Source organism: Bombina bombina, chromosome 3, assembly GCF_027579735.1.
Source record: "Bombina bombina isolate aBomBom1 chromosome 3, aBomBom1.pri, whole genome shotgun sequence".
NCBI lineage: Eukaryota > Metazoa > Chordata > Amphibia > Anura > Bombinatoridae > Bombina > Bombina bombina.
In genome coordinates, this window is record NC_069501.1 from 1232173800 (window position 1) to 1232196155 (window position 22356).

At 39.2% G+C, this 22356-nt stretch overlaps 1 protein-coding gene across 4 annotated transcripts in view; it reads right to left on the reverse strand.

The window, feature by feature from the left end:
* The window catches only part of FCHSD2 (FCH and double SH3 domains 2), an 816168-nt gene that overhangs the window by 509109 nt on the left and 284703 nt on the right, over positions 1 to 22356 (reverse strand). For 3 of the 4 annotated variants that reach the window (XM_053708714.1, XM_053708715.1, XM_053708716.1), the window contains exon 4: positions 14211 to 14287. In XM_053708714.1, the coding sequence (XP_053564689.1) occupies positions 14211 to 14287 (77 nt within the window). Of the gene's footprint in view, positions 1 to 14210; positions 14288 to 19626; positions 19761 to 22356 lie in introns of those variants that run through there. The other variant, XM_053708717.1, reaches the window with a different exon arrangement.

Below are 22356 nucleotides of genomic sequence, written 5' to 3' on the forward strand. Positions count from 1 at the left end.
TTCTTTTGCAATAACTTACAACAATCTCTCCTAAATCATAGTCAAAAAGCAATGTGTCTGTAAAAATGAAAATTGAAAAATTACCACCATACACTTTCTCCAATTTTTTGGGCTAAAACGGTTGCTTCAAAGGCATCAAAGCACACCATATACAATACCTTGGGGTGTCAACATTTAAAAAATATACACTTTGAATGCAATAAATAAAAGTGGGGTATGTGATAGGCCCCAAACTAAAGATAGGCCTATCAGAAGAAAACAGAATTTATGTTTACCTGATAAATTACTTTCTCCAACGGTGTGTCCGGTCCACGGCGTCATCCTTACTTGTGGGATATTCTCTTCCCCAACAGGAAATGGCAAAGAGCCCAGCAAAGCTGGTCACATGATCCCTCCTAGGCTCCGCCTACCCCAGTCATTCGACCGACGTAAAGGAGGAATATTTGCATAGGAGAAACCATATGATACCGTGGTGACTGTAGTTAAAGAAAATAAATTATCAGACCTGATTAAAAAACCAGGGCGGGCCGTGGACCGGACACACCGTTGGAGAAAGTAATTTATCAGGTAAACATAAATTCTGTTTTCTCCAACATAGGTGTGTCCGGTCCACGGCGTCATCCTTACTTGTGGGAACCAATACCAAAGCTTTAGGACACGGATGAAGGGAGGGAGCAAATCAGGTCACCTAAATGGAAGGCACCACGGTTTGCAAAACCTTTCTCCCGAAAATAGCCTCAGAAGAAGCAAAAGTATCAAACTTGTAAAATTTGGTAAAAGTGTGCAGTGAAGACCAAGTCGCTGCCCTACATATCTGATCAACAGAAGCCTCGTTCTTGAAGGCCCATGTGGAAGCCACAGCCCTAGTGGAATGAGCTGTGATTCTTTCAGGAGGCTGCCGTCCGGCAGTCTCATAAGCCAATCTGATGATGCTTTTAATCCAAAGAGAGAGAGAGGTAGAAGTTGCTTTTTGACCTCTCCTTTTACCAGAATAAACAAAACTTTCCAAGATAATAACTTAATATCAATGGAATGCAAGGGTTCAAACGGAACCCCCTGAAGAACTGAAAGAACTAAGTTGAGACTCCAAGGAGGAGTCAAAGGTTTGTAAACAGGCTTGATTCTAACCAGAGCCTGAACAAAGGCTTGAACATCTGGCACAGCTGCCAGCTTTTTGTGAAGTAACACAGACAAGGCAGAAATCTGTCCCTTCAAGGAACTTGCCGATAATCCTTTCTCCAATCCTTCTTGAAGAAAGGATAGAATCTTAGGAATCTTTACCTTGTTCCAAGGGTATCCTTTAGATTCACACCAACAGATATATTTTTTCCATATTTTGTGGTAAATTTTTCTAGTTACAGGCTTTCTGGCCTGAACAAGAGTATCAATAACAGAATCTGAGAACCCTCGTTTTGATAAGATCAAGCGTTCAATCTCCAAGCAGTCAGCTGGAGTGAGACCAGATTCGGATGTTCGAACGGACCTTGAACAAGAAGGTCTCGTCTCAAAGGTAGCTTCCATGGTGGAGCCGATGACATATTCACCAGATCTGCATACCAAGTCCTGCGTGGCCACGCAGGAGCTATCAAGATCACCGACGCCCTCTCCTGATTGATCCTGGCTACCAGCCTGGGGATGAGAGGAAACGGCGGGAATACATAAGCTAGTTTGAAGGTCCAAGGTGCTACTAGTGCATCTACTAGAGTCGCCTTGGGATCCCTGGATCTGGACCCGTAGCAAGGAACCTTGAAGTTCTGACGAGAGGCCATCAGATCCATGTCTGGAATGCCCCACAATTGAGTAATTTGGGCAAAGATTTCCGGATGGAGTTCCCACTCCCCCGGATGTAATGTCTGACGACTCAGAAAATCCGCTTCCCAATTTTCCACTCCTGGAATGTGGATTGCAGACAGGTGGCAGGAGTGAGTCTCCGCCCATTGAATGATTTTGGTCACTTCTTCCATCGCCAGGGAACTCCTTGTTCCCCCCTGATGGTTGATGTACGCAACAGTCGTCATGTTGTCTGATTGAAACCGTATGAACTTGGCCTTTGCTAGCTGAGGCCAAGCCTTGAGAGCATTGAATATCGCTCTCAGTTCCAGAATATTTATCGGTAGAAGAGATTCTTCCCGAGACCAAAGACCCTGAGCTTTCAGGGGTCCCCAGACCGCGCCCCAGCCCATCAGACTGGCGTCGGTCGTGACAATGACCCACTCTGGTCTGCGGAAGGTCATCCCTTGTGACAGGTTGTCCAGGGACAGCCACCAACGGAGTGAGTCTCTGGTCCTCTGATTTACTTGAATCGTCGGAGACAAGTCTGTATAGTCCCCATTCCACTGACTGAGCATGCACAGTTGTAATGGTCTTAGATGAATGCGCGCAAAAGGAACTATGTCCATTGCCGCTACCATCAAACCTATTACTTCCATGCACTGCGCTATGGAAGGAAGAGGAACGGAATGAAGTGTTTGACAAGAGTTTAGAAGTTTTGTTTTTCTGGCCTCTGTCAGAAAAATCCTCATTTCTAAGGAGTCTATTATTGTTCCCAAGAAGGGAACCCTTGTTGACGGAGATAGAGAACTCTTTTCTACGTTCACTTTCCATCCGTGAGATCTGAGAAAGGCCAGGACTATGTCCGTGTGAGCCTTTGCTTGAGGAAGGGACGACGCTTGAATCAGAATGTCGTCCAAGTAAGGTACTACTGCAATGCCCCTTGGTCTTAGTACCGCTAGAAGGGACCCTAGTACCTTTGTGAAAATCCTTGGAGCAGTGGCTAATCCGAAAGGAAGTGCCACGAACTGGTAATGCTTGTCCAGGAATGCGAACCTTAGGAACCGATGATGTTCCTTGTGGATAGGAATATGTAGATACGCATCCTTTAAATCCACCGTGGTCATGAATTGACCTTCCTGGATGGAAGGAAGAATTGTTCGAATAGTTTCCATTTTGAACGATGGAACCTTGAGAAACTTGTTTAGGATCTTGAGATCCAAGATTGGTCTGAACGTTCCCTCTTTTTTGGGAACTACGAACAGATTGGAGTAGAACCCCATCCCTTGTTCTCCTAATGGAACAGGATGAATCACTCCCATTTTTAACAGGTCTTCTACACAATGTAAGAATGCCTGTCTCTTTATGTGGTCTGAAGACAATTGAGACCTGTGGAACCTCCCCGTTGGGGGAAGCCCCTTGAATTCCAGAAGATAACCTTGGGAGACTATTTCTAGTGCCCAAAAATCCAGAACATCTCTTGCCCAAGCCTGAGCGAAGAGAGAGAGTCTGCCCACCACCAGATCCGGTCCCGGATCGGGGGCCAACATTTCATGCTGTCTTGGTAGCAGTGGCAGGTTTCTTGGCCTGCTTTCCCTTGTTCCAGCCTTGCATTGGTCTCTAAAAAACTCTAAGCCATCTCCGTGGAGATGTTGCCTGTACAACGGCAAAGAGAATGACTGGGGTAGGCGGAGCCTAGGAGGGATCATGTGACCAGCTTTGCTGGGCTCTTTGCCATTTCCTGTTGGGGAAGAGAATATCCCACAAGTAAGGATGACGCCGTGGACCGGACACACCTATGTTGGAGAAATACTCTCATTTTTAATAACTAAAATCATGTAACATAACCTTCCCAAAATCCTGGCAAACCTATGCATGGGGGGCATAGGTGTACTCAGGGTGCCTTGCAGAAAACAACCTGAAGTATTCTTTTGCAATAACTTACAACAGTCTCTCCTAAATCATAGTAAAAAAGCAATGTGTCTGTAACAATGAAAATTGAAAAATTACCACCATATACTTTCTCCAATTTTTTGGGCTAAAACGGTTGCATCAAAGTCATCAAACCACTCCATGTATAATACCTTGGGAGGTCAACTTTTTAAATATAATCACATTTATGGAAAACAAATAAATTGGGGTATGTTAAAAGACCCCCAAAAAAGACGATAGGCAAAGAAAATATGTTAAATGTGAAAAAAAATCACAAACACATGTCAGACATTTGGCATTGCACCGCCCAAACAAGCCACCAAACCTATGCATAGGTGGTATCACTGAACTCAGGAGATGTTGGTGACCACATATTGGTGTATTCTTTGGTAGTAACACATAACAGGAGCTGTGAATCCATGTCTAAAGTACAATGTATGTGAAAAATAACACAAAGAAATGAATGCCCAATAGTTTGACAAAGACTAGTGGTTGAATTAGTGTATGGAAAGTGTTAAAACACCTGCATTTGAAATACCCTAGGATGTCTACTTTTCAAAAAACAGAATTTATGTTTACCTGATAAATTTCTTTCTCCAACGGTGTGTCCGGTCCACGGCGTCATCCTTACTTGTGGGATATTCTCTTCCCCAACAGGAAATGGCAAAGAGCCCAGCAAAGCTGGTCACATGATCCCTCCTAGGCTCCGCCTACCCCAGTCATTCGACCGACGTTAAGGAGGAATATTTGCATAGGAGAAACCATATGGTACCGTGGTGACTGTAGTTAAAGAAAATAAAATATCAGACCTGATTAAAAAAACCAGGGCGGGCCGTGGACCGGACACACCGTTGGAGAAAGAAATTTATCAGGTAAACATAAATTCTGTTTTCTCCAACATAGGTGTGTCCGGTCCACGGCGTCATCCTTACTTGTGGGAACCAATACCAAAGCTTTAGGACACGGATGAAGGGAGGGAGCAAATCAGGTCACCTAAATGGAAGGCACCACGGCTTGCAAAACCTTTCTCCCAAAAATAGCCTCAGAAGAAGCAAAAGTATCAAACTTGTAAAATTTGGTAAAAGTGTGCAGTGAAGACCAAGTCGCTGCCCTACATATCTGATCAACAGAAGCCTCGTTCTTGAAGGCCCATGTGGAAGCCACAGCCCTAGTGGAATGAGCTGTGATTCTTTCGGGAGGCTGCCGTCCGGCAGTCTCGTAAGCCAATCTGATGATGCTTTTAATCCAAAAAGAGAGAGAGGTAGAAGTTGCTTTTTGACCTCTCCTTTTACCTGAATAAACAACAAACAAGGAAGATGTTTGTCTAAAATCCTTTGTAGCATCTAAATAGAATTTTAGAGCGCGAACAACATCCAAATTGTGCAACAAACGTTCCTTCTTTGAAACTGGTTTTGGACACAGAGAAGGTACGATAATCTCCTGGTTAATGTTTTTGTTAGAAACAACTTTTGGAAGAAAACCAGGTTTAGTACGTAAAACCACCTTATCTGCATGGAACACCAGATAAGGTGGAGAACACTGCAGAGCAGATAATTCTGAGACTCTTCTAGCAGAAGAAATCGCAACTAAAAACAAAACTTTCCAAGATAATAACTTAATATCAACGGAATGTAAGGGTTCAAACGGAACCCCCTGAAGAACTGAAAGAACTAAATTGAGACTCCAAGGAGGAGTCAAAGGTTTGTAAACAGGCTTGATTCTAACCAGAGCCTGAACAAAGGCTTGAACATCTGGCACAGCTGCCAGCTTTTTGTGAAGTAATACCGACAAGGCAGAAATCTGTCCCTTCAGGGAACTTGCAGATAATCCTTTTTCCAATCCTTCTTGAAGGAAGGATAGAATCCTAGGAATCTTAACCTTGTCCCAAGGGAATCCTTTAGATTCACACCAACAGATATATTTTTTCCAAATTTTGTGGTAAATCTTTCTAGTCACAGGCTTTCTGGCCTGAACAAGAGTATCGATAACAGAATCTGAGAATCCTCGCTTCGATAAAATCAAGCGTTCAATCTCCAAGCAGTCAGCTGGAGTGAAACCAGATTCGGATGTTCGAACGGACCCTGAACAAGAAGGTCTCGTCTCAAAGGTAGCTTCCAAGGTGGAGCCGATGACATATTCACCAGATCTGCATACCAAGTCCTGCGTGGCCACGCAGGAGCTATCAAGATCACCGACGCCCTCTCCTGCTTGATCCTGGCTATCAGCCTGGGGATGAGAGGAAATGGCGGGAACACATAAGCTAGTTTGAAGGTCCAAGGTGCTACTAGTGCATCCACTAGAGCCGCCTTGGGATCCCTGGATCTGGCCCCGTAGCAAGGAACTTTGAAGTTCTGACGAGAGGCCATCAGATCCATGTCTGGAATGCCCCACAGGTGAGTGACTTGGGCAAAGATTTCCGGATGGAGTTCCCACTCCCCCGGATGCAATGTCTGCCGACTCAGAAAATCCGCTTCCCAATTTTCCACTCCTGGGATGTGGATAGCAGACAGGTGGCAGGAGTGAGACTCCGCCCAAAGAATAATTTTGGTTACTTCTTCCATCGCTAGGGAACTCCTTGTTCCCCCCTGATGGTTGATGTACGCAACAGTCGTCATGTTGTCTGATTGGAACCGTATGAACCTGGTCCTCGCAAGCTGGGGCCAGGCCTGGAGAGCATTGAATATCGCTCTCAGTTCCAGAATATTTATCGGTAGAAGAGATTCTTCCCGAGACCAAAGACCCTGAGCTTTCAGGGATCCCCAGACCGCGCCCCAGCCTATCAGACTGGCGTCGGTCGTGACAATGACCCACTCTGGTCTGTGGAACATCATCCCTTGAGACAGATTGTCCAGGGACAGCCACCAACGGAGTGAGTCTCTGGTTCTCTGATTTACTTGTATCTTCGGAGACAAGTCTGAATAGTCCCCATTCCACTGACTGAGCATGCACAGTTGTAATGGTCTTAGATGAATGCGCGCAAAAGGAACTATGTCCATCGCCGCCACCATCAACCCGATCACTTCCATGCACTGAGCTATGGAAGGAAGAGGAACGGAATGAAGTATCCGACAAGAGTCCAGAAGCTTTGTTTTTCTGGCCTCTGTTAGAAAGATCCTCATTTCTAAGGAGTCTATAATTGTTCCCAAGAAGGGAACCCTTGTTGACGGGGATAGAGAACTCTTTTCCACGTTCACTTTCCAGCCGTGAGATCTGAGAAAGGCCAGGACAATGTCCGTGTGAGCCTTTGCTTGAGGAAGGGACGACGCTTGAATCAGAATGTCGTCCAGGTAAGGTACTACTGCAATGCCCCTTGGTCTTAGCACCGCTAGAAGGGACCCTAGTACCTTTGTGAAAATCCTTGGAGCAGTGGCTAATCCGAAAGGAAGCGCCACGAACTGGTAATGTTTGTCCAGGAATGCAAACCTTAGGAACCGATGATGTTCCTTGTGGATAGGAATATGTAGATACGCATCCTTTAAATCCACCGTGGTCATGAATTGACCTTCCTGGATGGAAGGAAGGATAGTTCGAATGGTTTCCATCTTGAACGATGGGACCTTGAGAAATTTGTTTAAGATCTTGAGATCTAGGATTGGTCTGAACGTTCCCTCTTTTTTGGGAACTATGAACAGATTGGAGTAGAACCCCATCCCTTGTTCTCTTAATGGAACAGGATGAATCACTCCCATTTTTAACAGGTCTTCTACACAATGTAAGAACGCCTGTCTTTTTATGTGGTCTGAAGACAACTGCGACCTGTGGAACCTCCCCCTTGGGGGAAGTCCCTTGAATTCCAGAAGATAACCCTGGGAGACTATTTCTAGCGCCCAAGGATCCAGAACATCTCTTGCCCAAGCCTGAGCGAAGAGAGAGAGTCTGCCCCCCACCAGATCCGGTCCCGGATCGGGGGCCAATATTTCATGCTGTCTTGGTAGCAGTGGCAGGTTTCTTGGCCTGCTTTCCCTTGTTCCAGCCTTGCATTGGTCTCCAAGCTGGCTTGGCCTGAGAAGTATTACCCTCTTGCTTAGAGGACGTAGCACCTTGGGCTGGTCCGTTTTTACGAAAGGGACGAAAATTAGGTCTATTTTTTGCCTTAAAAGGCCGATCCTGAGGAAGGGCGTGGCCCTTACCCCCAGTGATATCAGAGATAATCTCCTTCAAGTCAGGACCAAACAACGTTTTCCCCTTGAAAGGAATGTTTAGTAGTTTGTTCTTGGAAGACGCATCAGCCGACCAAGATTTCAACCAAAGCGCTCTGCGCGCCACAATAGCAAACCCAGAGTTCTTAGCCGCTAACTTAGCCAATTGCAAAGAGGCGTCTAGAGTGAAAGAATTAGCCAATTTGAGAGCATTGATTCTGTCCATAATCTCCTCATAAGGAGGAGAGTCACTATCGAGCACCTTAAGCAGTTCATCAAACCAGAAATATGCGGCAGTAGTGACAGGGACAATGCATGAAATGGGTTGTAGAAGGTAACCCTGCTGAACAAACATCTTTTTAAGCAAACCTTCTAATTTTTTATCCATAGGATCTTTGAAAGCACAACTATCCTCTATGGGAATAGTGGTGCGTTTGTTTAAAGTAGAAACCGCTCCCTCGACCTTGGGGACTGACTGCCATAAGTCCTTTCTGGGGTCGACCATAGGAAACAATTTTTTAAATATGGGGGGAGGGACGAAAGGAATACCGGGCCTTTCCCATTCTTTATTAACAATGTCCGCCACCCGCTTGGGTATAGGAAAAGCTTCTGGGAGCCCCGGCACCTCTAGGAACTTGTCCATTTTACATAGTTTCTCTGGGATGACTAAATTTTCACAATCATCCAGAGTGGATAATACCTCCTTAAGCAAAATGCGGAGATGTTCCAATTTAAATTTAAATGTAATCACATCAGATTCAGCCTGCTGAGAAATGTTCCCTAAATCAGTAATTTCTCCCTCAGACAAAACCTCCCTGGCCCCCTCAGATTGGGTTAGGGGCCCTTCAGAGATATTAATATCAGCGTCGTCATGCTCTTCAGTAACTAAAACAGAGCAGCCACGCTTACGCTGACAAGGGTTCATTTTGGCTAAAATGTTTTTGACAGAATTATCCATTACAGCCGTTAATTGTTGCATAGTAAGGAGTATTGGCGCGCTAGATGTACTAGGGGCCTCCTGAGTGGGCAAGACTCGTGTAGACGAAGGAGGGAATGATGCAGTACCATGCTTACTCCCCTCACTTGAGGAATCATCTTGGGCATCATTGTCATTATCACATAAATCACATTTATTTAAATGAATAGGAATTCTGGCTTCCCCACATTCAGAACACAGTCTATCTGGTAGTTCAGACATGTTAAACAGGCATAAACTTGATCAGAAAGTACAAAAAACGTTTTAAAATAAAACCGTTACTGTCACTTTAAATTTTAAACTGAACACACTTTATTACTGCAATTGCGAAAAAACATGAAGGAATTGTTCAAAATTCACCAAATTTTCACCACAGCGTCTTAAAGCCTTGAAAATATTGCACACCAATTTTGGAAGCTTTAACCCTTAAAATAACGGAACCGGAGCCGTTTTAAGCTTTAAACCCCTTTACAGTCCCTGGTATCTGCTTTGCTGAGACCCAACCAAACCCAAAGGGGAATACGATACCAAATGACGCCTTCAGAAGTCTTTTATAAGTATCAGAGCTCCTCTCACATGCGACTGCATGCCATGCCTCTCAAAAACAAGTGCGCAACACCGGCGCGAAAATGAGACTCTGCCTATGCTTTGGGAAAGCCCCTAAAGAATAAGGTGTCTAAAACAGTGCCTGCCGATATTATTATATCAAAATACCCAGATAAAATGATTCCTCAAGGCTAAATATGTGTTAATAATCAATCGATTTAGCCCAGAAAAAGTCTACAGTTTAAATAAGCCCTTGTGAAGCCCTTATTTACAATCGTAATAAACATGGCTTACCGGATCCCATAGGGAAAATGACAGCTTCCAGCATTACATCGTCTTGTTAGAATGTGTCATACCTCAAGCAGCAAGGGACTGCAAACTGTTCCCCCAACTGAAGTTAATTGCTCTCAACAGTCCTGTGTGGAACAGCCATGGATTTTAGTTACGGTTGCTAAAATCATTTTCCTCATACAAACAGAATTCTTCATCTCTTTTCTGTTTCTGAGTAAATAGTACGTACCAGCACTATTTGAAAATAACAAACTCTTGATTGAATAATGAAAAACTACAGTTAAACACTAAAAAACTCTAAGCCATCTCCGTGGAGATGTTGCCTGTACAACGGCAAAGAGAATGACTGGGGTAGGCGGAGCCTAGGAGGGATCATGTGACCAGCTTTGCTGGGCTCTTTGCCATTTCCTGTTGGGGAAGAGAATATCCCACAAGTAAGGATGACGCCGTGGACCGGACACACCTATGTTGGAGAAATATATGGTTTTATGGGGTAAATTACATTGGCCGGCTTCAGAAATGTCTTAAATAGAACATGGGTGCATGGGATGTGAAAATGGGAAGTGTAAAAAATGGAATGCGCTTCCTAAAAATAAGGCCTTCTAGCCCCCAGAGAACCCAACACACCTATACATGGGTGGTATCACTGTACTCAGGAGATGTTGTTGAACACATATTGAGGTGTTTTTTGGCAGTAACACATAACAGGAACTGAGAATCCATGCCTAAAGTACAATGTGTGTGAAAAATAACACAAAAAAATGACTACCCAAAAGTTTGACAAAGACTGGTGGTTAAATAAGTTCATGGAAAGTGTGAAAATACCAGCATTTCAAATACCCTAGGGGGTCTACTTCTCAAAAATATATGGTTTTATGGGGGTAAATTTCATTGACCGGCTTCAGAAATGTCCCAAATAGGACATGGGTGCATGATGACCGATGTGAAAATTCCAAGTTGAAAAACTGGAATGCGCTTCCTAAAAATAAGGCCTTCTAGCCCCCAGAGAACCCAACACACCTATACATGGGTGGTATCACTGTACTCAGGAGATGTTGTTGAACACATATTGAGGTGTTTTTTGGCAGTAACACATAACAGGAACTGAGAATCCATGCCTAAAGTACAATGTATGTGAAAAATAACACAAAGAAATGACTACCCAAAAGTTTGACAGAGACTGGTGGTTGAATTAGTGCATGGAAAGTGTTAAAATACCAGCATTTGAAATACCCTAGGGTGTCTACTTTTCAAAAATATATGGTTTGATGGGGGTAAATTCCATTGGCCAGCTTCAGAAATGTCCCAAATAGGACATGGGTGCATGATGACCGATGTGAAAATTCCAAGTTGAAAAACTGGAATGCGCTTCCTAAAATTAAGGCCTTTTAGCCCCCAGAGAACCCGACACACCTATACATGGGTGGTATCACTGTACTCAGGAGATGTTGTTGAAAACATATTGAGGGTTTTTTTGGTAGTAACACATAACAGGAACTGAGAATCCATGCCTAAAGTACAATGTGTGTGAAAAATAACACAAAATAATGACTACCCAAAAGTTTGACAAAGACTGGTGGTTGAATTAGTGCATGGAAAGTGTTAAAATACAAGCATTTGAAATACCCTAGGGTGTCTACTTTTCAAAAATATATGGTTTGATGGGGGTAAATTCCATTGACCAGCTTCAGAAATGTCCCAAATAGGACATGGGTGCATGATGACCGATGTGAAAATTCCAAGTTGAAAAACTGGAATGCGCTCCCTAAAAATAAGAGCTTTTAGCCCCCCGAGAACCCGACACACCTATACATGGGTGGTATCACTGTACCCAGGAGATGCTGCTGAAGACATATGAGGGTGTTATTTGGCAGTAACCCTTAATATTATCAGTAAATGTATTCTTAAATTGCTATTTTGTCAAAAAATCAAATTATTTTTTTTCCCCCCCAAACTTTGGCATAGATTGGTGGTAAAATGGTTGCATGAAAAAAGTCAAAATACCCCAAGTTTAATACCTTAGGTTGTCTTCTTTTAAAAAATATATACATTTGAAGGGTTATTCAGGGATTCATGACAGATATTGGTGTTACAATGTAACTATCGCCAATTTTGAAAAAACATGGTTTTGAAATAGCAAAGCGCTACTTGTACTTATTGCCCTATAACTTGCAAAAAAAGCAAAGAACATGTAAACATTGGGTATTTATAAACTCAGGACAAAATTTAGAAACTGTTTAGCATTGGTATTTTATGGTGGTTGTAGATGTGTAAGAGATTTTGGGGCTCAAAGTTAGAAAAAGTGCATTTTTTTTCATTTTTTCCTCATATTTTATATTTTTTTTTATAGTAAATTATAAGATATGATGAAAATAATCATATCTTTAGAAAGTCCATTTAATGGCGAGAAAAACAGTATATAATATGTGTGGGTACAGTAAATGAGTAAGAGGAAAATTACAGTTAAACACAAACATCGCAGAAATGCAAAAATAGCCTTGGTCCCAGATGGTCAACAAATTGAAAAGTGGTCTGGTCACTAAGGGGTTAAACAACTTTCCAATTTACTTTTATCACCAATTTTGCTTTGTTCTCTTGGCATTCTTAGTTGAAAGCTAAACCTAGGAAGGCTCATATGATAATTTCTAACCCTTGAAGGCCGCCTCTTATTGCATGCTTTTTTATTTGTTTTTCACAACAGGGGAGTGCTAGTTCATGTGAGCCATATAGATAACATTGTGATAACACCTGTGGCTTGTGGCAGACACTGCACTAATTGGCTAAAAGGAAAGTCAATAGATAATAAATAAAAAGTCATGTTATCAGGGGGCTGTCAGAAGAGGCTTAGATACGAGATAATCACAGAGGTTAAAAGTATATTAATATAACTGTGTTGGTTATGCAAAACTGAGGAATGGGTAATAAAGGGATTAGCTATCTTTTTAAACAACAAAAATGCTGGTGTTGACTGTCCCTTTAACTATTTACATCAGCTAAAGTAAATTTAAAGGGGCATATAACACAAACTTTTTCTTTCATTATGCAGATAGAGCTTGCAGTTTCAAACAACTGTATAATTTACTTCTAGTAACACATTTTCTTCATTCTCTTGGTCTCTCTTGTTGAAAAGCATAGAGGTAAAGCTCAGGAGCACTATATGGCAGCACTATTCCTGCCATGTAGTGCTCAAATCACCTACCTAGGTATCTCTTCAATAAAGTATAACATGGGAACAAAGCAAATTTCATAATAGAAGTAAATCTGAAACTTCTAAAATTGTAAGCTCTGTGTGAATCCCAAGGAACATTTTTATTTGTTATTGTTTAAAAAGATAGATAACATCTTTACTAGCCATAACCAACATGGTTTTATTAATATTACAGAACACTGTCCCTTTAAAAGGACATAAAACCCATTTGTTTCTTTCATGATTCTGACAGAGCACACAATTTGAAACAACTTTCCAATTTACTTCTATTTATATTTCAGTTACTGCCCAGCTGCAAGTAAAAAAATAAATAAAATAAAAATGAACAGCAGCCAATCAGCATCAACAGTGCTGAGGTCATAAACTCTTACTGTGATCTCATGAGATTTCATTGTAAACTTCCTTAGGCTGAATAGGGAAATAAGATGAGTGTGCACGTAAGCTCACTCCCTTAGCTGTCCCGGGACAGAGATACTGATTTGTTGCTTAGAAGTCCTTTACAATGGGATGTGGCTACTGAGGAACTTTTGAGGTAAAATATCTTTCTTTTTTACATAGAGATGTTCAGGTGATATTTTCTAGTCAGCTTTTTACAGCTAAACTGCATCACTTTCAAGTGTTTAAACATTTGGGTATTATGGCCCTTTAAGTTGGGGTGTGTCCATTCAATATACATCCTGGGGAAGGACCACAGCTTAGGATAGCATTCCCTTAATTGGACATAAAAGCAAATTTAACAGACATTTCATGTGTGTACAGAAGCTCTTTCACTGGGTATTTCAATGAGCAAAAATGCTTCTAGTAAGAATTTCATCAGGTATGTCAAACATGTGTTACTAGTGTGCATGTGCATTCCTGTAAGGTGCATTTTTGAAAAGCAGGTGCTGTAGTATAAAGTCACCGCAATCCTAAGCTTGCAAGAGATAGTGTGCAGGCAAACCGTCATTCTGCGTGCACTCACTGCAACCAGCAATACCTCTTGCTAGAAGAACCTATGCAAATTGATGTCTTTTGTAAAAATACTATACTCCTATATTTCAACATTTTATTCAATTTTCTGGCCCCCTGTATCATGTGACAGCCATCAGCCAATCATAGACGTGTGTAAATATACAGTGTGAACTTTCATGCTCAGTAGAAGCTGTTGCCTCAGAAATACTGTGCACTGTTTGATAATGGAAGTAAATTATAATGTCTCTTAAAACTTCATGTTCTATCTGAATCCTAAAAAGACAAAAAAAAAAAAAAAAAAACGTGTGTCCTATTACTTCCAAGGTCACAAATGTAACGTAATCTAAATCCCTTCCCCAAGGCACACAGAAAAAGGGGTTTCTGAGCAAGGCTTTACCTGTACTCGCTTCTTTCCTCCGACTTCACTGCTGGCCACTCCTTCTTCAGATACTGACTAGCTAACTTCTGGAGAGTCTAGGGGAAAAGTTACAGAAAATCATAAATAACTAAAGTTATATTCATCATCGTTACTCGTTATCTGAACAGCTGTGAGAGTTGTAAAACACCAAGCATTAACCTACTGATTAATCCATAAAACATTTAAACATTTAAAAAGGGACAGAACTTTCTATTTGCTTCATTCTTTTGGTATCATTTGTTGAACAGCAATGCACTACTGGGAACTATGAGGCATATATATGCAGCCACCTATGTATATTTTTCAAGGCTACAAAGAACTAAAGAAATTAGATCATAGAAGTCAATTGGAAAGCTGTTTAATATCACATGCTCTATATGAATCACAAAATAACATTTTGGGGTTTATTAGGGTGACCATATTGCCGCTTTAAAAAGGGACACACATGAAAAATACATGTCAGGGTTCTTATACAAAACATTTAATTAAACAGCCCGACATATGTATTTTTCATATGTGTTCCCTTTTTAAAGCGGCAATATGGTCACCCTAGTTTTATGTCACTTTCAGAGAGAACATGACTAGAGAGCGAAGGAAAACACAAGATTATAGTAAATTAGATACCAGTATTAAAGAGATATGAAACCCAAAATTATAATTTCATGATTCTGATAGAACATGCAATTTTAAACACCTTTATATTTATTTATTTTTTCCCTTCGTTCTCTTGGTATCTTTAGTTAAAAAGCATTTCTGAAGCACTATATGGCAGCATTTTTGCATGAACACTAGAGGGAAGCACTATTTCCTGTCATATAGTGCTTCAGATGCCTACCTAGGTATCTCTTCAACACAGAAAATCATGGGAACTAAGCAAATTTGATAATAGAAGTAAATTGGAAACTTTTTAAAAATGTTACACTCTGTCTGAATCATACACAAAAAAAAATTGGGGTTCAAACCCCTTTAACTCATGCTCCCCTGAGAAAAAGTTGAACAAGCCCAATTTTCAGATGTATTTACAAACAAAAGGCAGCAAAATAAATGATGTATGTATATACTGTATATGTGTGTGTGTATGTATATTCATTAAAATTATGGGGGAGATAAAAAACTGAAATTAAAATCCTCCATGTCTCAAAATTAAATCAATGTAAATATTTGCATAGGAAATTAGCACATCTAGGCAAGATTCCCCACTTGCTTTTTCCCAGAAATACTCCATATACAATGTTACCAATGCACAAGAGAATTCTGAGTAAGATATGCAAATTCTCAGTTTTTTTGCTTCACAGTATTTGAAGCAAAAAAAAAGAGAATTTGCATATCTAATTTGCATATCTTACCCAGAATTCTCTTGTGCATTGGTAACATTGTATATGGAGTATTTCTGGGAAAAAGCAAGCGGGGAATCTTGCCTAGATGTGCTAATTTCCTATGCAAATATTTACATTGAATATATATATATATATATATATATATATATATATATATATATATATATATATATATATATTGATAAAGATTTAAACTTACTGGATACAAATTTTTAGTGACGCTTGAAAAAGCAATGTTTGGCTGCACAACATGAAATTCACATTTGCATTATACTATGCTCAGAGTACCTTTCTTCAAGAGAAGCATTTAAAGGCTCATTAAAACAAGTCAAAAAACAAACAGTACCTATACTACATGCAGTTTAGCTACATACCTATCTAAAGCATGGTTCAGTTATCTGAGAAGAAAACAATTTATGCTTACCCGATTGATTAATTTCTTACGAGGTGGTGAGAGTCCACAAGTCTATAACTCGTGATTCAACTCCAGGCAACTAGGAGGAGGCAGAGATTTAGAAAAGAACTCCAAGAGTATTCCATCCCTCCCAACTCAGTAATTAGCCAGTCTTGCGTATAGCCAAGTAAAGAGAAGTAGAAAGGTAGGAAAGGGGTGAACAGGGGAATGAGGTGCAAAACTAGAACTGCTGCCAGCCAAATTGAACAATTAATATAACAACAAATAGGATGGGCCTCATAGACTCTAACCAGCTCAAAAGAAATTAATTTTTCAGGTAAGCATACATTTTGCTTTCTTTTGTAAAGTGGTGAGAGTCCATGAGTCTATTACTCCTGGGAACAAATACTCAAGATGTGGAGTCCATGAGTATTGAGGGCAAAATAAATAAAAAAAATCGAAAAAGGCAGGCACTTAATTTCCAGACAATACTGCCTGGAGGACTTTCCTATCAATAGCTGCTTCCATAGAAGCAAAAACATAAAAGTGATAGAATTTAGTAAAGGTATGTCGAGATGACTATGTAGTTGCCTTGCAAATCTGTTCAACAGAAGCCTCATTTTTAAATGTCCAGGAAGTGGAAACTGATCTGGTAGAGTGAGCAGTAATATGCTTCAGGGAAGACTTCACCCACCTTCAAGTTGCCTTATGACCTTTGAATTGATCTGAGAAATTAATGAACAGACTAGGAATTGCCTAAAATATTTTGTAGCCTGAAGATAAAACTAACTACATCCAAATTATGAAGAAGAGGCTCTTTAGAATTCTTAGGATTAAAGCAAAGAGAAGGAACTACAATTTCTCTATTGATGTTATCCAAGGAGACAACATTTGCCAAAAATGCAAGTTTAGTTACTAAAACAGCTTTATTCTGATGCAAAACTAGATAAGGTTCTCAAGAGAGAGAAGACAATTCCGAAATGCTACTAGGCAAAGAAACAGCTAAGAGAAATAGAACCTTCCATGACAGAAGCTGAATGTCTAAAGACATGCATAGGTTCAAACGGAGTGACTCTTAAAAGCAAATTATGGTTCCAAGGAGGAGAAAGGGACTGTGTAATTTAAAATTATTTTCCCTTAATGTATTTCCAATGACTTGTTATATCAGCTGCAGAGTATAAAATGTATGAGAAATTGTATTGTTAGGTTTATTTGTGCATATGAAATAGCTGGTTTTGTGGTTTGAAACCACAACCTATTGAAATGGGTTGAGCTTGTAGGTAAAATCAGTTCTCTTTATTGTATGGGAAGGAGATGCATACATTACTAAAGTGCACAATACAATTGGTAATTTAAAAATCTTACAAAAACGTATTGTTAAGGTGCATCAAAATGCGTAACGAAAAGTTCACCAAAACTATCTTTAGAAAGATTTTGCCTCAAAAAGCACTTTATTTTAAAACAACCCTATATTAAATTGAAGAAAATCTAAATTAAATTTTTTTTTTTTTTTTAAATCATTGATTTTTATCTATCCTGCATCCAGTGTACCTAAATTACGATTTCGCTGTCCATAGTTAATACGATTTTTTCCTGTGTAAGTTACATACAAATTTTACATTTCATCAAAAATGTAAAATTTGTATGTAACTTACACAGGAAAAAATCGTATTAACTATGGACAGCGTAAATCGTACACCGGATGCAGGATAGATAAAAATCAATGATTTAAAAAAAAAAAAAAATTTTTTTTTTAATTTAGATTTTCTTCAATTTAATATAGGGTTGTTTTAAAATAAAGTGCTCTTTAGGCAAAAAGATAGTTTTCTATTTAATATACACTATGATCCAAAGGTTATTCATCCTGAAATAAGGACTAGTTTTTTTAAGCATGAGGCTGTATATTTATGGCTGTAATGTTTAATCATTTTATTAAATCAATTCTATTAATCTATTCACAATGTCATGCCCTCCCTGAGGTTTCTGTAAGTTTCTATCTAGGACAGATCACCTATTATTGGTTTTGTAGTTCTCAAAACTGTGAATCTGTGTCTGCAGAAATAACAATATGACTCTTCTTCACAGCAAAATGTTATAAAATAAAACATGCCAAGTTGAGAAATAAACTTTAAGGGACATTAACCCAAAATTGTTATTTTAATTATTCAGATGGAGCATACAGTAAAAAAAAAAAAAAAAAAAAAAAAAAAAACTTTAGCGTTACTTCTGAAATTTGCTTAATTCTCTTAGTATCCTTTGTTGAAGGAGCAGCAATGCACTACTGTGAGCTTAACACATTGGGTGAGCCAATGACAAGAGGCTTATATTAGCAGCCACCAATCAGCAGCTAGCTCACAGTACTGCATTGCTGCACCTGAGCCTACCTAGGTATGCTTTTTAACAAAGGATACCAAGTTAACAAGGCAAATTTAGAGAATAGAAGTACATGGGAAAGTTGTTTAAAACTGCATGTTCCATCAGAATCATCATAGAAGTTTAATTACCTAAATTGTTATAATTAAGGTAATGATTATTTTCTACTTCTAATAAAGTACAGCTGGAATTATGAATAACCTTACAATCATTTCATAACTATTTGTTTCTAATGATAAATAACTAAATCAGTCAATTATAACTGGAAACAAATATTCTGAAAAAATGAAAACTTTATGAAGAAAATCACCAAGTCTAGTGAATAGTGATTTAAATCAAATCCACCCTGACTGGATGTGAAAACAAAGAAAGAAAATGCACTGAATATTCAAAAGAAAAAAAGGTGTAACTCTCCTGCACTGCGATATCTCTCACATTTTTTATATATGAAAAAGAGTCAAGCCCAGTGCAATTTAGCACTGCATGATGAGAGTTTTGTTACATTACATTGCACATTAAAGGGACAGTCTACACCAGAATTTTTATTGTTTAAAAATATAGATAATCCCTTTATTACCCATTTCCCAGTTTCGCATAACCAACACAGTTATAATAATACACTTTTTACCTCTGTGATTATCTTGTATCTAAGCCTCTGCAAACTGCCCCCTTATTTTAGTTCTTTTGACAGACTTGCATTTTAGCCAATCAGAGCTTGCTCACCTGAACTCCACATGCTTGAGCACAGTGTTATCTATATGGCACACATGAACTTATATCCTCTAGTGGTGAAAAACTGTAAAAATGTCCTGAGAGAAGAGGCGGCCTTTAAGGGCTTAGAAATTAGCATATGAACCACCTAGGTTTAGCTTTCAACTAAGAATACCAAGAGAACAAAGCAAAATTGGTGATAAAATTAAATTGGAAAATTGTTTAAAATTACATGCCCTATCTGAATCATGAAAGTTTATTTTAGACTAGACTGTCCCTTTAAATTTGCTACATTGCAAATTAAAACAGACACTTTCAGAAAGTGGGAGGGACAGGGCAGTTCCCTGGGCTGAACAGGAGAGTTCCTAGGGTATCTCTGAAGCTTACTGATTTGTTTCGCCAGCGGTGCGCAGGTGACGTTTGCTCAAAATTCACAATAGACTTATTTTAACTAACAGAAAAGTAATATAGACTAAAATATAGACAAAGGCAAGTTAAAATTGTAGGAAAAACATTTTGGTTTAATTTGGAATTGATGCAAACTGAGCCTTTATATCAGTCCCCGGGGTTCTCCAGTTACCTTCTTTCTGCCATGTGAAATTTTGTATCCCAGAGAGCTTCATTACTTTCTAAGGAAGGCATCTCTCATCTCTCTGTGATTTCCAGGTTCCTCCCCTTTTCTTAGAAAATTCTGTGAGTTCTGTCTCTGTGAAGTCTGCACTATAATCAGAATTTATAAAATCACTAAATACACTGCTGAACACAAAATAAAATACAAAATATAAAGTGCAAAGTTTAAACAAAATAAAATTTAAACTGAAGTGTAAATTGATATAAAATAAAAACCACAAAGTGTAAATGCATCAGAACTCTGATGTTACGCAGTGCTATATTGCACCGGGCTTGTCTCTCCTTCACATAAAGAAATGCAGGGAATGCCCCATGGAGAAGTAAAGCTAAATCTGCCTTTTTGAAAACGTCACTAGTGATCTCGCAGTGTGGAGAATCATTTTAGAATATCTCACCTGAGCAGAAAGGTTTTGAATATCAGGGCCTAAGAGAAAACAATGGAAAATTAAGATATTCATATTTTACTCTTCTGCACCCCTTTACCTTTACTTAAGGTAAGCAACAGTCTACTCAAAATTGAACTTTCATAATTCAGATAGGGCATGCAATTTTTAAAACGACTTTCTAATTTACTTTTATCATCATTCTTTTGGCATTCTTTGTTAAAAGCTAAATCTAGGTAGGCTCTTATGCTAAATTCTAAGCCCTTGAAGGCCACCTTTAATCTCAGTTCATTTTAAAAAGGGGCAGTCTGCAGAGGCTTAGATTCAAGGTAATCCCAGAGGTAAAAAGTATATTAATATAAAAGTGTTGGTTATGAAAAAAATGGGTAATAAAGGGATCATCTATCTTTTTAAACAAACATTTTTAAGTAGACTGTCCCTTTAAGTATATAAACTTTCAGTATAGGTTGGGAAACCACAGGCTAAATCAGCTATTTCAATTGACTAAATAAGGGTAAAGGAACTACTTGTAAACAATTTAATACATTACAGCAGGTAAACTTGACCATTGGGAACAAATTAAAAAGGGGAGAAAAATTTGTGGTAAACTATCCTTTTATTAATAACAAATTTTAACCTGACTAAAGCCTGAACAAAATTCTGAACATCTGTAAATTTAGAAATCTTCTAATGAAATAAGATCAAAACAGCTGGAATGTGTCCCTTCAATGAGCTATCAGATAAACCCTTGTCTAAACCCTCTTGGAAAACTGCAGAATTCTTGGACTCCTGAAAGAGTGTCAATTAAAACCTTTATTTTCACACCAGGGAAGAAACTTTCTAAACCTTGTGATAGATCTTTCTCTTGACATATTTTCTAGTCTGGATTAAGGAGTCTACAGCAGCACTGTAAAAAAAAATTTACTGACTCAAAATTATGCGTTCAATCTCCACGCCGTCAAGATGAGAGACTAAAGATACAGATAATAAAATGGACCTTGAGATAATGGGTATTGGCGAAAAGGAAGAGACCAAGGAGGAAAGATCAACATCTGTACTAAATCTGTGAACCAAGCTCTGTGAGGGCAAGCTGGAGCAAACTCTTGCTTGATTAAAGCTATCACCATTGGAAGCAGAACAGTTTGAGGAAAAATGTATGTCGGATGAAAATACGAAGAAACCGCTAAAGCATCCAGAAAATCAGCCTGCGGCGGATCCCTTGATCTCACAAAATATCTGGGAAACTTGTTGTTTAGACGATAAGTCATCAAGTCTATCTCTGGAAGAACCTATTTCAAAACTACCTGATTGAAGACATTTGCATTAAGTGACCATTTCCCTGTGTGAAGTGATAGTTGACTAAGATAATCCACTTCCCTGTTTACGCCTGGAATGTGTATCGCTGAAATAATGCCCCCTTTAGAATTTGAGAAAGTTAAGTCTGCTACTTCAGAAAAGGCAGTCGCTGAACAGCGCTGAAGATCACTCAGAGTTCGAATACATTTATTGGTAACCTCAAATCCTGAGGAGACCAAACTCCTTGCACTCTTCTAGACACCCCAACCTGAGAGACTTGCATATAGATAAATGGAATGGTGAATTATACACCACTATAGAGATCCCCTTTTTACAGTGACAGACCCTTGATCATCAGAAATATATTAACCCACAGAAGACTGATCTGAGGAGTCCGAATCTAAATCCTTAAAAAGATCTTTAGATCTTGCCATTTGCAACCCGGAATGGTTAGATAAATAAATAGTAGGATCACTATCAAACTTAGATAATTTACGGTTATTTGGAGGAGGCATAGCCACCATTTCAGACACAGTAGAATGCACAAAATCTTTAAATTCTGGAGCAAAATCTGATGAACAGAGGGAAAACAGACAAGAGAAGCATTAGATTAGTTGGCATGCATCAGGTGAATTATACAAGAATTACAAAGTTGTGCTGGGGTACAATAGTAACAATTTTGCACAATACACATTTTAACAGCATTGCAAAATCCTGGATCCGTGGTTAAAGATTTGGGGACAGTTCCAGAATGCTCAATTTATTGGAAGGATAAAAATAATAAATGACAGATTAAAGGACTTAATACACCATAGATATTTCTGAACTGTATATAGAAAAACAAAATAATTCAGGGATCAGGGACAGATAGCAAATCTAGATAAACAATTTAACAAAAATATAAACTAGTTCAGAATAATAATAAAAATAATAATAAATAACTCTTGGAGATGATTTGGAAATCTTACCACCTCCAGACAAGATAAAAATAAGTCAGGAGA